Here is a 16092-nt window from a genome sequence, read left to right as displayed (position 1 = left end):
ATAACTGGAACAGGAATTGGCAGCTTTATTGTCACCATGCATTAAATGAATGCTTAGAACCTTTGCAGTCATAGTTTTGACAAAATAAACTGTCTCCTGACCGACCTTGATAGGGTAATTAATGATTAGCTTGACTTCTGATTTGTGTGACTTATGATACTGTCAGTCACTCCTACTGGAGTGCATGGAAAAACAGGTTGTGATCACTGGTACTTCCCTTAGTTGGGTTCACTCCTGTTGTCAGAATCCAGTTAGTAAATGTTGGCTGTTTTAAATCTGAATCCCAAGCTGCTTTGTGCCTTTAAGAAATAGATACAGTGGCCCTACAATACCAAGGTTATAGTTTTTTATCAGAGTTGGTGACGTCAGTTCGGTGATTGACTATGCTGATATTTAACACACGATAGAAGTTAAACACATTGGTTTTACTGTTGACCCTGTGTTTGTCATCTGAAATGCGTGATCGGAATGTCACTCATTTTTCCGTCTGCTTTATATACTGTAGCAAGGGCTCTAACCCAGCTCTGCCTGCTGCTGAAATATTTGATTCACGCCCTTGTTTAATCAAGATTAGACTGATGTTGTGACTTATTGGGATGTCTGTGTATATACTGTAATAAACCAGCTTCAGTATGTTTAGAATTGGGCTTGATATCTATAAGCACTTTGCATATTGGCATAAAACTCCTATACTATATAAATTGGCTTCCTTTGAGGACTTTAAGGTTCTCCTGCTCCCACCTAAGGTACAGTACTGAATGGTCCATCTCATAAGATCATAAGGTCTTATTGTATGAGTGTAGTCTAATCTAGACTAAATCTGATTTGAGATGTGATGATTCAGGCTTTCTTACTTTACTAAAGACCAGATACAACAGGTGACGTAGATTCTTAGCAGAGCACAACATCTGAGGCACTTATTTTCTGAATTCGCTAGAGGATCTGTGACTGTAGGCATTTTAAAAATATTAAAGATCAACCTTTTCACTGTAGGTTTTAATGTAAGCTTCTTTATCTTTTATTTTTTTGATATGCTGATATTAATATAATGTTCTGTTTTTTTGTGTGTGCTTTGATATACTTGAGAGGTGATAATGAATAAAATGTATTATGTCATTTTGTATGGCCTTGAACAGATATAGAAGCATTATCAAACTGAAATTATTTCTTTCTTTTTCCCAGACAGGCCTAGTGTTTATTTCTGTCCTCAGATTCACTATTATAATATTTAGGTGAATAGTGTTAAAAAGTGTTCTCCACAATCCATGACCAAACAATTAATCTTAACCAGTTTTTCTTTGATCTCTGGGTTTATGTTGCCATGTATGTCAGCCCAAAAAAGAAAATAAGCACCCAGGAGTTCAGTGCACATGTCCTGTATTGAAGAAAAAAGATTATGCTTTCACAATTCTCTTTGAAAATAACTGGTCGGAAATTTCTGTGATTTGATTCGTTTTATTCAAAAACTTCTTATGATATTGTACGCCCGTAAATTAGAATACCAGGTTCTGTGAAATTGAGTTTAGGCTGGAGAGTGCAAAAGAATGGCAAGAGAACAAGTAAACATTCAGTTTTGTGTATATGATCATAGGTTCAGCTTGGAGAATAATAAGCAGAAAGACCCTATCCTGTATGAAAACAAAATCACTCTTTCTGGTCTTAGTCTTTCAGAAGAAATTTAAAGAAAAAGACCTTGATGCTAACGTGTGAAGGCAATACATTATGAAGAAACTTGTTCAGCTTTCAGACATGTTTTTTTTTTTAAAAGCACAGCATCATCAAAAGGTAATGCAGACAGAAATCGATTAGATAGCTGAGCAACTGTGTGTGCAAATACTGTATATCTGATTAACATGGTTTGCACACTGTCTCGGAATTCTGTGTTCTTTACACAAAAAGGAGCCCAGTTATTGCTCACTTGTTTGAGCAAGCAGTATGGTTTAGCTTCCAGCCTCAAGCTGACTTCTACTTGACACCTGCATGAGGATCAGCCAAAGAGCTATCTTGGAATGGCTTTAAAATGAATTGGCTCGTTTTGTGAGCGACAGGAGAGCACTGCGATGTCAGATACCACCCTCCTAATAGAAACTTGCTTTATTTAAACTTGTGTGTTTACTTAGTGTCATTAAGACAGCTTTTAACCGACATTCATAATCAGTCTTTGCAATGGCAAGATCATGCAGGCCCGCTATCAACATATGTTGAATACATTTTATTTTTTTATTTTAGTAACTTTCAAGAATGCTTCTCGGTTACGATAAAATGTCTGACATTATCAAACATTGCTTCTTAATGTAGTAATAATGATAATAATAATAATTGCTTACACTTACTGTATATAGCGCTTTTCTGGACACTCCACTCAAAGCGCTTTACAGGTAATGGAGACTCCCCTCAACCACCACCAATGTGCAGCATCCACCTGGATGATGCGACGGCAGCTGTAGTGCGCCAGAACGCTCACCACACATCAGCTATTAGTGGGGAGGAGAGCAGAGTAATGAAGCCAATTCATGGACGGGGATTATAAGGAGGTCATGATTGGTAAGGGCCAATGGGAAATTTTACAATTTTACAATGGGAAATTTTAACCAATGGGTTACACCCCTACTCTTTTCGAGAAATGCCCTGGGATTTGTAATGACCACAGAGAGTCAGGACCTCGGTTTAACGTCTCATCCAAAGGACGGCACCTGTTTACAGTATAGTGTCCCCGTCACTATACTGGGGCATTAGGACCCACATAGACCACAGGGGGAGCGCCCCCTGCTGGCCCCACTAACACCGCTTCCAGCAGCAACCTTAGTTTTGTACTCAGTGACTCTTCTTAATGAAACCAAAGTGTGAGTATGGCCATTAATACCATTAATGTTGTTGCATCTTTATATAACATAGTGCAAGTGGCTCTCTGCATTTTGTTATGGCTATGTCTTTCATTGTATTCTTGTGGCAGCCACTCAAGCTACAGGGTGGCAGGTGGTGCCTGTTTGTTAAGTCTTGTACCCCATGTCTTGCATTGTACTCAATGGTGCTTGCGTGTAGAACCTAGATTATGACCTAGTGTCAAGTTCTACAAATCTGGCCAGTAAACCAGGGCTCATCTTGTCATTTCATGTAGGCTGATAATCAGGCCCTTCCAATTCAATAGAAGTTGCTTGATTAGAATTAAACTATGTATGGAACTTGGAATGGAACTACGTACAGATACCGACAGTAGTAATCTGTTGGTATTTAAACATGACTCTGCTAGTACCTTGCACTAGAAACTGTTTGAGTTTCTTCAATTGGTGCTGCTGAACATTAGTGTTAACAATACAATATCAGTATGCATCATCATTGTGGCTCTATATCAGAATTACAATTTCAGGATTGACTTCTCATTTTTACTGATTCAGGATAAAGCATCTTGTTTTTTTATCCCCCAAAATTTTGTGGGCTTAGGTTTCCTAAACAGAGCCAGATGTGCAATTATAGTGGAGCTTGCACAAAAACGTTGAGCCTATAAGCCGATTCAATTCTTACCATACAAAAATGCGTAAACACTTACTGTAGTATGCGTGTAGCAGACTCAAAGGCCATTTGTGGGTTTTGCAGAAGAAGAACAATTATTAACAGTGGCAGATCTATTCTTTATTGCTCTTGTGTGCTTTATTGCTCTTTATTGCTGAATTGCCTCTCAATGTTTTAATTTGTGCTTTTAATGGAAAATGTTTTGATATGACAACTGACAATTGCTTCTTTTATGAAGGTTTTCATTATGCAGTTTTTTCACTAACTGCATTATTTTCTTTCCACATCTTTTGTAGTGTTTTGCCCATATTTCACAAAAACATGCTCAGTGTTCAAAATCTGAGGGATAAGAACTTAAGGCACTTATAATTTATTTTGCTCTTTTGGGACTGCTTTACTGTTATTCACTTCATTTGCTTCATTATTGGATTTCTCTGTTCCAACACTCCAGCAAAGTGCACAAATTAATATACTCATGATTATCACTTCTGATTCAGTTCAGTCACCTTCTTTGTCTCAAGAAAATGGAGAGCCTATTTAGGTTGCATAGTGTTCTGGTTTCAGTAAAGCTTTTAATACGGATGTGTTTAATTTTGTCATGCAACAAATATTTCAGAAAACCATTGCATTTGTCTTACATTAATGTTTAACAAAACAATGAATCAAATGCTTTTCCTTCATAGAAAAACTTAATATAAATGTTTAAAGCTGCAATATTATGTGTGAAGTAGAGATTATCAGCTTTTGATGTGCTGCTTCCATGTATTTATTGAGGTGAAGTTTGTTTAAGTATTTTATCAGACCATGCATTTGAACTTGATTACATTTTAGCATCCTATAATTGTCCCATAGCAGAATGAACAGGAATTGGAGGTGTGTGTTCTAGCACAAGAAGACCTGATTCCAAAGTGTTCAAGATCTACTACATCTACTGTACCATGTTCTGTGCCCATGCTGTTTGGAAACCTGTTCAGTGTGATTATCCACCCTTGTCACTTTTATTTGCTGCATTTTATCATTACAAAAAACCTGAAGGGGAAGACCTGTGAGATTTCAGCTGGACTCTGAATTGACGTTCTGTGTCTCAAGAGAGAGACTGTAACTCTTTTTATCTTACACCTAGAATACAAATGAGAACCCCAAGAGACCAGAGCAGAGACAGAGGTATCGACGGTTTTGAAGGGATTAAAAAGGAATGGAAAGAAGGAACAGGACATTGGCGAGAAAACATCTTTGTGGCAGATGCAGTGGGTCTCAGGGTGCAGTAAGGGCACAGAGACATAGAGTGCTGTAGCTGTAAAAATTTTTGTATAGCGTTCCCATTTGCTTTCATGTTTCATTAAACAGTGTTCAAAGCGAGGCACTTCTGTATCTTTCTATATGTAATAATAGGATTGCGTTTTTGAATGCAGTGGTGTAATGCAGAATACATGTAAGAACCCAGAATGTCTTTCTTGCTTTTGTGATTTCCCTAGATTATATTATATAACACTTAATTTAAAGATTTGTATTGGTTCCTGTAACAATAACCACATGTTCTTAATCCCAAAAACCCTTGGGAATGATGCTGTATAAGCATGTGCGTTGTCTCCTTCCCTCCCAGGGGGATGAGGTTTTTCAAGCCAACAGCAGTTAACTTTCAGCTTGACCTGGTTTATGTTATGAGCAACAGTTTATTTCCAGAAAGAGGAAAAGAAAAATACATGCAAAACAACTTGAGCACAAAGAGTTCTATATAGGGAGCTCATACGCAAATATAGAAAGAGTGACTTAGTTTATGAAAGTCAAATGTTTTTTAATATTCTGCATCGATAAGAGGGTTCATCTTTCTTGGTGTGTTTGTTGAAACAGTAAGAGCATTCATAGGTAAAATAAGACCAAGGTTTGAGATTGGTCAAGACTGTTTTATGTACAGTAGTCTGCAGACGACGCAGTATGTATCTTTTTGGTCAATAACAATCTCTATACTGATCATTTGGTCACTCTGCCCCTTGCGTTACTGAATTAGAGTGAACTTCATACTTAAGTTCAACTCTGCCCTTCAGTGCTTATGTTTTGTGCTCTTTTATCACAAAATCAGCCAAATAATTGCTCCATTTTAATAATTCCATCCAACCAGTCTCTTCCAATTCAAGGTCGTGGGGGAGCAGGAGCCTATCCCAGCAAGCAATGGACGCAAGACAGAACACACTCTGGTCCATCGCAGGGCAGTTGGAAACAGCTACAAATGCAAACAATCGCATCGGGGCCAATTTTCACAGAAGCCGATTAACCTACCACTATGTCTTTGGATTGTGGGAGGAACCCAGAGTCCAAACTCCATGCAGTAATAGTAATCCATGGATATAAAATGAAATACATAATTTCAACAAAAGTGTAAATCAATCAGAATAATGATTTCTGAAAATAACGTGATGCACGGTCAAAATGAAAGCTGTGAAAAGTTAGTATCAGGTCTGAACTCCCTAAGCATAATGAGGTTCCTGGGAGCGGCCATGCAAAGCTGTGATCAGGCTGTGGTCAGACTGCTGTGGGACGTTCCACCACCCTCCCTGTAAAGCTGCAGCCAGCTGGTGAAGGTTGTCTGGCCGTGGCTGGATCCTCTTGGTGGCATGAGCGAATCACAGATGTTCTACTGGATTCCGGACAGGAGATACAGCTGAGCCTGGCAAGACCTTGATTTCATGGGCATTAGGGTCCATGGCCCTTCTAGAGATAGGTTCTCTAGACCAGTCTGGTTAATGTTTGAAGCGGAACATCTCATGCTGTGGGCGGCTTCTAAGGTTTTGTGTGTGATCAGTGAGATACTGACTTAAAACATGACTCTTGTTCCATTTTCCTTTTTTATTAGTTCACTAGTGTAGAAGTAATGGGACATTCTGAGTATTGGAAAGACTCTTCTGTAATATCATGTCCTTGAATGTACATAACACTGAGAAACATTATACAGTCTCAGACTAAACGGTATATAGGTTATGATGTTGTTTTATGATCATTTTGTATTGGAAAAACTTTGTGAAGTGAGTCATTCTACATTATGACTCTTTGAAAGCAAAAGCCGTCTTGGTTAGAAGGTCAATTATATAACACTCCAGTGGAGAAAAAACCTTTTCATAAAAAATACTGTGAATAACCATCACCTGATTGCTATTGTAAAGAGGAATGAATGTTAGGAATGTATTTTAAATAGAATGCAAACCAGAAATAAAAAATGTGTAAGAATTTAAACTACTGTATAAAGTGCCTTCCAAAAGAATTCAAACTCATAGCTACTTCACATTATGTACTTTAAAACTTGTAGTCAACAATTTGAAGTAGCAAACTGTTATTCACATCCTTCTCCATATTTAAAGAGAAAAATTAAGTAAATAAAATGACAGGAAAATGGAAAAGACATGATTGCATAAATATTCAAACACTTCGTGTCAACTGAAATTTATTTAGATGCACAAAATTGCAATATTACCTCAATGAGCCATGCAGTAATTTGAGTGGTCTTAGTCTGAGTGCAGCAGTAGTGGTAAATAATAGTGGTTTCATAGTTAATAAATCTTATCTTATCTTAAGGTCCTTCAGTTAGGTAGTGAATTCCAGGCACATACTGTGTTAAAACATGAAGACTAAAGCCATACTGGTTTTACCGTGAGAACGTGAATGTTCCTGAGTGTCTTAAAGCCCTGGTTTGATCAACCCCATGAAATCCCAAATGAAATCCCAAGCAACTTCAGAACAAATCTGCCAAGAAGAAAAATTGCACCAAGCCGGCGTGCAATGTTGCTGATGACTGACCAGGCTATAATTGCTGGAAAGGTTGCTTCCACCAAATATTGAGTTCACGGGTCTGAATACTTACAGTATTCTATTTGCTGGTATTAACTGTAAGTTATCTTACCTGCAGGAGTCTTCAGTTTGAGCATTTTACTTTTGAATTTACAATTTTAACTTGGGGAAAAAAACAAGGTCATATGCTGCGAGAAATATTTCATTTTTACAAAATTGGACACCATTTCAGGATGTTATTTAAGACAGTAACTTTTTTAAGTTCATTAGTGATAGTTTGTAATTACTACTAATAATTAGTAATAAAATACAACAGTTGTTCAACAATTCAGGTAAAATACCTTGCTTAATTTACAATACAGTATACAATAGCAGTGTCCAGTCTGGCATTTGAACCCACAACCTTCTAGTTACAAGTCCAGAACCTGGACTCCTCCTGCATACTGCTGCCCTAATTATAAGAGTGCTGTTCTTGTTTTGCAGGCAGATCCGAACGACGTGAGCAGTCTCAGTATACCTGTCCCAATCCGCAGAGGGGGATCGGACACCAACCTCAACTTCAGTGTGACAGATGGCGTCTCGAACTTCCACTGGCTCAAACCCGGCAATGAAAACCTGCAGCAGAAGATCCTGAAGATCGCAGAGCAGATCAGGATCGAGAAGACGGCCTGCGACGAGAACGTCGCCGAGTACCTCAAGCTGGTCAATACTGCGGACAAGCAGCAGGCGAGACGCATCAGGCAGGTGTTCGAGAAGAAGAACCAGAAGTCGACACAAAGCATCGCTCAGCTCCAGAAGAAGCTGGAGCAGTACCTCAAGAAGATAAACGAGAGTGAGATGAATAGCTCCTCCAAAGCTCCCAAAGAAAGCAAGGAATCCTCCAAAGAAAACCTGAAAGACGTGCACTCGATCACAAAGGAAATGGTCTGCAGCTCTAGGACTGGTAATCCTGGTGTGGACAAGGTCAAGAGTTTAGGGCCAGGCGTCACCTTGTCCCCACCCTTCTTTTTCAGCAAGCCCAGGGAATTTGCCAACCTGATCCGCAACAAGTTCGGCAGCGCGGACAACATCACGCAGCTCAAGAACACGCTGGATACGTTCCACCCAGAAAGTGGGAACAGGGCGCTGAGCGGCAGCGCCACGATTGTGGCCAAGCCCAAGTACCCCAGTGACGACGAGTGTTCCTCTGGGACCTCGGCGTCCGCCGACAGTAATGGGAATGCGGACTGCGGGGCCGAAAGGCCCATCTCCGCACGGAGCCAGGCTCAGCTGGCCATAATCACAAAGGAGCTTGAGGATCTCAAGGAGTTGCAGTCACATCTGGCTGAGAATCTGGAGAACTTGAAAATTCAGTTTAAAAGAGACTACACATTCCTGACGCAGACCCTCCAGGAGGAACGATACAGGTAATTGCTTCATTGCAAACTCAAGTGATGTACACGAACAGCGCTTGATGTTATTCACGAGAACACAGAATGATGGCCTGACGTTGGTAAATAGAAGTAATGCCATCCCCCTGAAAGTATAAGGACAGCAAAGTCAAAACTGTTATTTTTGCTTTACTGTCAAGTAATTTGTGTTTTTGATTACGAAATTAACATGGATAACAAGGACAATATAATTTTTAATGTGTATATTTCAAAAATAAACCAAGTGTCCACAAGTATTGGGGCACATTCAATTTAAATTTCATAGTGTAAAGATTTGGATTTGGTTGCATATTAATTTGAGGCAATAACTGCATGAGGTCTGCAGCCTATTGAGCTCACTACACATCTATATATACTTCTGTTGCAATATTTCGGACACCAACCTCAACCAACACCTTTGCTGCAGTCCCTTTGAGGTCTTACCTGTTCTTGAGGTGTTCTGAATTTTATTTTTGTCTTCAGCATGCAGAATGCGTGCTCCCTTTTAATTTGGAGACAGACTTTGGCAGCCTGGGACGTTCCACTTTTTTCTCCTGATGAACTCTGTTTGCTTTAGGTTTATTTTGAGTCATTGTCATGCTGCAGAGTCAAGGAACGCCCAGTCTGTTTGGAAGCATATTCTTGTACATACGCAGATAAAATATTTTGGTAAACATAAGAATCCCTTCTACATTTGCTGCCATCATAAGTTACATCCTCAATAAAAACCAGTGAAAAATTCCAGAGATGGCTACATGTCCAGGTCATGACACGACCTCCACCAGGCTTCACAGATGAGGTGGTGTGCTTTGTAGCATCATCATTTGCTTTCTTTCTACACACTTTATACTGTCCATCACTTTGGTAAAGATTAATATTGAGCCCATTCATCCATTGAACTTTGTTCCAAAGCTCTCCTGTATCCTGTTTCAAGCATTCTGTTGTTCCATTTTGAAGCTTGGTGGAGGTACTGTCATGATCTGGGCACTCAATTGTATTGTTACAAATATTCATTTACAATTGTTAGTTTTTAAACATAATGTGTGGGGAAACGAGTGGGTGGGTCTGCATCATCTTCTTTTAAAGGGCTACTGAATACTTTGTCCTATGACTTTAAATATTAAAACTATTCCCCCTAATTTCCTTATTAGGATGAATATCCTGCTTACTTCTTCAAAATGCTTTCTAAAGCGTTTCTATTGATGAGAAATGTCAACATTGTAGAGAATTCAACTTTGTCCAGGGAAAGGATTGCATGTGACACCACTCTTCTGACTCTGAGGCTCTGAGACTGTTCTTTCCTCTCATCCATCACCTGCAAAGCCGTAAGATTGAGGATTGAGCCGTAGCAATTTACTTTAAGCATTTGCCTTGCTTAAAAACTGCCACCAAGAGTACTGAAAATAGAAATGTTAAAATCCCACCTCTCGCATCCCAGGTGTGTTTCTGCCTTTGCTCCTTGTGCTTTCTGATATAGGTTCCAGGTTGGCGTGACCCCTACCTGGAAGAAGTGACTTTCTCCTAATGGATGATCCCCCTGCTAACCCTCATGACATACGTCCTATGATTTTTTTCTTGAACTTTGCAGGTTTGAGCGTTTAGAGGACCAACTAAATGATCTCACAGAACTGCATCAGCACGAGACCAGCAACCTCAAGCAAGAGCTTGCCAGTATTGAAGAGAAGGTGGCCTATCAGGCTTATGAACGAGCCCGAGACATTCAGGTATGAAACAGCAAATCCAAAAGGCAACAGTGCGTTGCTTCGTGGACGTTGTCTCAAAGGAGACCACAGTTAAGTTGTTGCTATATCAGTATTTGTTTTCTTTGTGAAAAAGAAGGAAATAAAGTTGAAGAACAAGATGTAGAAGAATACATTAAAAGCTGAGCTAGAGTTGAGTGAAAGAGTGAGAGGTGTAAGGCTGTTATGTGTGTCTTTACTAGAACCGACACAGTTTGAAACCAGTTAGCATAACAAAAAGTGCATTTTTATAAAGGTTTAAATAATTTGCTGTCAGATTCTGTCTGCTACCAGGCCTGAGGAAAGAGTGTTGACCTTTTTTCACCTCTCTAGCGTAAGGATTACAGAAGGAATAGATACTGATAAGGATTAGAGGCGCGAATGCACAGTTCCTGCTTTGCCACTCCCTACTGTTACTAGTCTTAGAGGGATACACATTTTTAATGAATATTTTATATGAATCTTTTATATTAATGATTTATTCCTGTTCTGTAACTCGAGTCATTGTGCTCCAGGTTTATGCATTGGAAAATGTGCTGTTGAACCTGTGCTAGTAATGTAATGGTATTAATCTCGTACTGGTCATTACTGTAGAGTCTCAGCTATTCCTGGTCATACTGTATCATGCTATAATAATAATAATAATAATAATAATAGTTGTTTACACTTATATAGCGCTTTTCTGAACACTCCATTCAAAGTGCTATACAGGTAATAGGGACTCCCCTCCACCAATGTAAAGCCTCACCTGAATAATGTGACGGCAGCCAAAGTGTGCACAGTATGCTCACCACACACCAGCTCTCAATGGGGAGGAGAACAGAGTGGTGAAGCCAATTCATAGATGAGGATTATTAGGAGGCCATGTTTGGTAAGGGCCAATGGGAAATTTGGCCAGGATGCTGGTGTTACACCCCTACTCTTTACGAGAAACACCCTGGGATTTGTAATGACCACAGAACGTCAGGACTTCTTTTACATCTCACCTGAAGGACGGCACCTGTTTACAGTATAGTGTCCCCGTCACTATACTGGGGCATTAGGACCCATATAGACTGCAGGGTGAGCGCCCCCTGCTGGCCCCACTAACACCTCTTCCAGCAGCAACCTTAGTTTTTCCCAGGAGGTCACCCATTCAGGTACTGACCAGACCCACACCCCCTGAGTTTCAGTGGGCTGCCAGTTGTGAGTTGCAGGGTGATATGGCTGCTGGCCGATGTTCTAGTGCCTTGAATACACGTGCCGCTTTGTGCGCAAGGGCTCGTCTCATTGCGAGAGGGTGGTATTACTCACTGTCCTTTCTGTCCGTGCTCGTCCTGCGCAGGAGGCGTTGGAGGCCTGCCAGACGCGCATCTCCAAGCTGGAGCTCCACGCTCAGCACCAGCAGGTGGTGCAGCTGGAGAACACGGACGCCAAGGTGCTGCTGGGCAAGTGCATCAACATCATGCTGGCCATCGTCACGCTGATCCTGGTATGCGTCTCCACCGCGGCCAAGTTCACCGCCCCCCTCATGAGGAGCCGGCTGCACGTCGTCTGCACCCTCTGCGCCGTCACGCTCCTGGCCATCTTCTGGAAGAGCTGGGACAACCTGCAGTGCGCCATGGAGCGTGTACTCATGCCGAGCTGAAGCCGGGGAGCACGTCAGTTCTGCCCTGCTTAATAGGAAGTGGTGGATGTGCTGAGGTACCGTTCTGTTGAGAAAAAGGACAAGGCCGTTTGGGATGCCGTCTGCTTCGAAGTGGACTGCATGGATTCCGTGCGGAGGCTTAACTTTAACTTCCGTGTCTCTTCCTTTCCTGCCTTTTCCCTGTGGTGAACCGTCGTGTTTTGCCTTGTAACGATGACTTCAAAGAGCCACTTGATTTCTCGTCTCTCATTTGACAAGTGCAATATACGTGTTTAGTTTTGAAAGTGTGTCTTTTTTTTTTAAAACCAGGAACAGTAAAGTTGTTTCTTTGTGTGTACCCAGTTAATTACTTTGTCAGATTTGTGTGTTGGAAGAGGTTTTCGTGTATGATTTAAAAAAAAACTACAATAGTGATGCTTGAAAGAGGTTAATAAACTGCAGAGCAGTGCCCTGTATAAAACATGTCTCTTAAGCAGTTATGTTTGGGTCCCTTTTAGATGCAAATTGCGTTCTTTTGAAACACCCGGGGCAAGGGTCTGGGGTTTGATTTGGGTGTTTTGTCTCTGGTCCTGATGTGTTCTCATTTCGTTTCCCTGGACTAGGTTTGATTGGCCATTTGAGTTGGTCCCGTTTTTCATGGTCCTGTGATGAGCTTTGTCCAGTTGGTGGACAATAGTTGTGTGCCAAGCGTCATGTGTTTCCAGGATAGGCTCTAGCTCTTCAAGACTTTCTGATAAAGGACATGGGAACTGATATTTCTGAAGGTTCATTCGGTATATTTTTGTTAGAATTAGATGTGTTAGGTGTATATACATAGGAAAATATCACAGGGAGCTTGATGCAAATCTAATGATACATGTTATTTCCTCTAAGAGGACTTTAATGATAAAATGCATTTGTAAATTCATAATTGTAACAGGGCTTAATATAAAGAATCACATTTTCCTTCATATTTTGATGCTTATATTAAAGACAAGGAACATTAACATTCTCAAAATTAGCTTAAAGCTTAACATTACAGTATACAGTAACTTTATTACAGTTTTTATAATATTATTTTTAAACGTTTCAATTAAAAAAGAGGGGTGATTAAATTGGGGGTTGTCTGAAACAAAATTAAAGTTTATGGTCACTAAAGGGGGAACTCTATTCTTAATTTTAGCTTTAGTGCATTTAGGTGCCCCAGTCATTGTGGATTGTGTTCAGGGTGCATTTTCTTTTTGATTTTCTTTTTTCTGTGTAGAATCCATCCTTCTATTTGCTTCACCTAATTTGGTGTCACAGGGGAGCTGGAGCCTATGCCAGCAAGCAACAGGCGCAAGACAGGGTACAACCTGGACGGGACACCTGTCCATCGCAGGTCAGACAAACACAGACCAATTCACCTACCAGTCTGTCTTTGGACTGTGGGAGGAAAGCAGAACACCCAGAGGAAACCCACAGGAACACGGAGAAAACATACAAACTCCACACAGCTACCCCCTCTGCAAAATCAGTTTCTTATTCTTATTTTTTACACCCTTGTCTGAAATCAAGTAGCGTTAATTAGGAGTTCCAAGGTTTCTCTTGAAACAGCATGGAAATCCTCAGATTCTTCGGCTTGCAGTTTGTGTTGTAGAAATGGTGAGCTCCACACAGTCTTATAGGAAAGAGCCTGGGTTGTAGGAATCCTGCTAGCTCAGGGGTGCCCAGGAAATCTCAGGAGTTACAATTGTGTTGCTACTGAAGGAAATGTTGACTACCTTGAGTCCATTTAGACTCTGCACTGCTTTCCCTCTTGTGTGCCACCTATTGGAGAGTGAGCAGCTTTGCTAGTTCAGCTGTTCTGGTGCCCCAGGGGTACGATTGTGCAATTGTCCTAACATTGCAAGTGTATCTTTCTGGATGTTGTGATCAGTTTTGTTGCTACTTACAGTTTTCCAGGAAACTGAATGTAGTGCCTGTGATGGGGTTTGCTTTGTCTGAGTGAATACAGGGATAAAGTTCCAGAGTGAAGCATGACTCTATTCCTGTCACTCAGTAGACATGTTAGTGATGCCTTTGCAAGTGAAATGGAAAGATAACAAAAGTGCACATAAAAGAACACCATGGCCTTAAGACCACTGTACCTGCATTGGTGTCAGCCAGCAGGGGGCACTCATGACATGCCTGGTCACTCCAGGTAGGAAAGATCCAGAGCAAGTAAAGATCACAAGGTTACTGATCTTTCAGTTAATGTTACTTTTTGCATAATATGTACAGTTAATTCACAGAAATGCAGTCATGCATTTTAAGTGGGTGATAGTTTTCCAGGACTGTATACTGTATCTCAGGAAGATTAAACCTGTGGAGAAATATGCTGTTCAAAGGATTATACTTCTGCATTATGAATTGCTGTAATGAGCAGTTTCCCTTTGTGGATCAGCATTCAGTATCAGATTTGAATGGTATTTCATAGGTGCCTGTCAGTGTATTTGCCGACTGTAAGCAACTGAATGGTATAAGCTTTTGAAATGGAACAAGTAATGCTTGTAATGCTGAAAAGAGAAGAAAGAAAACACAATGTTTTGGATGTGTAGCCTTCTTCGAAGAATGCTCCGCAGCCGAAACGTTGTGTTTTCTTTCTTCTCTTTTCAGCATGGAATAAACCATATTATTTGTTCCTTTACAGCCTACGCATGCTGACGCAGCTACCCACCTGAACTACTTCAGCTTTTGAGATGGTAGCACAAAGAGAAACACATGAAACAGAAAGTTCATTCAAGTACAGCAGGGTGATGTGTGAATAAAAATTCTGTAACTTAAGATTGCAGGTAAATAGAATGAAGACTGTACCAGTTTTATCGTCACTTCAAGTTCAAGTTCACATTTGTCATTCCAGCCATATACAGTACAAGTATACAGTGGAACGAAATATCGTTCCTTCTGGTCCATGGTGCAATTACAGACAGGACACTGACATAGACATTGTAGACAGGAACATATGGTGCAAAGTGCAGATTACAAGGCAAATACATTATACAATATACACAACACACTGGGGGGGATCTAAACCCTGTTTCTGGAATTGGGGCGGATGCAAGTAGATTCTTTTGAAGAATTTTTTTGTGCCTCCGTCATTTGCCAAATCGAAACTTTACTGCTAGCAAAACGTCTGAATTCCTTTGTTTGCTTTCCATTGTAAATTCGAAACACCTCAAATTATTGTACAACGAACGGGCAAAGTAGGGGGGGTGGGGGGGGAGTCTCACGTTAGCCATCTTTGTGCCAGTTCTTATACACTGCAGTATTGAAAGCTGTTTTAAATGAATTTGTCTTGCAATACTTGCTAAAAAAAGAAATTAATTTAAGTTGTAGGATTCTTGTTCTGGTGCATATTAAGAACATTGGCTTTATTTTTGGTCTTTCAATTTCTAGAGTACTGTTTTGGTGTTTTCAACTCTTCCAGCATTTGGATTTTAGCAGTACTGACTAATTGCTCCACTTTCCTCTCGTGTGTACTGATTTAAGCATGACTACTCAGTGATAAACTTACCTGGTTTTACTTTACCTGCTTTAATGAAACTCTTTTCAGTGTGTAGCAAGCAAAGGGTGCTGGTGTCTTGTGTGAACTTGAACTTGCCTGACACAACTGCTTACATCCACAGAGCTCTGTCTGGGACTGTGCTGTTGTAAAAAATTAAAATGGAACTTTCTTCTACGAATGTGTACAAAACTAACTTATTAAGAACTGTGTAAATGCACCTGCATCTTATTTTGCAGATGCTGTTTTTTTCCTAATTTTTTTTTTATTTTTTAAGAAATGAATTTTATAACTTATATTTTAAGGAGAGACTGCAACAGTTTCTCCCCTTTGGGGATTCCCTTGGAAGTGTACATGTACAATATTTAGGGGTCTTTTGTCAATCAGCTCAACTGTTGGAATCTTTAAAAACTGCCAGTTTAGAGCTCTCCGCGATTATACTTTTTAGATTTAAACAGAAATCTGTGGAATTCACTTAAGACTTCCTCATTCTGGGGAAGTAGCGTTTTATCTACTGTATACCTT

General features: G+C 40.2%; 1 protein-coding gene across 2 annotated transcripts in view; it reads left to right on the top strand.

Annotated features, from left to right (window-relative positions):
* Nucleotides 1-14236, top strand: part of tmcc3 (transmembrane and coiled-coil domain family 3) — a 60240-nt gene extending 46004 nt beyond the window's left edge. For both annotated transcript variants that reach the window (XM_088645250.1, XM_088645248.1), the window contains exons 2-4: nt 7774-8696; nt 10288-10423; nt 11763-14236. In XM_088645250.1, coding sequence (XP_088501376.1) covers nt 7774-8696; nt 10288-10423; nt 11763-12065 — 1362 coding nt within the window. In that variant the 3' untranslated portion in view covers nt 12066-14236. The remainder of the gene's footprint in view (nt 1-7773; nt 8697-10287; nt 10424-11762) is intronic.
* The last annotated feature ends 1856 nt before the right edge of the window (nt 14237-16092 follow it).

This window comes from Lepisosteus platostomus, chromosome 9, assembly GCF_059453375.1.
Source record: "Lepisosteus platostomus isolate fLepPlt1 chromosome 9, fLepPlt1.hap1, whole genome shotgun sequence".
In the NCBI taxonomy this organism is placed as follows: domain Eukaryota; kingdom Metazoa; phylum Chordata; class Actinopteri; order Semionotiformes; family Lepisosteidae; genus Lepisosteus; species Lepisosteus platostomus.
This window is presented reverse-complemented; position numbering and strand designations above follow the sequence as displayed.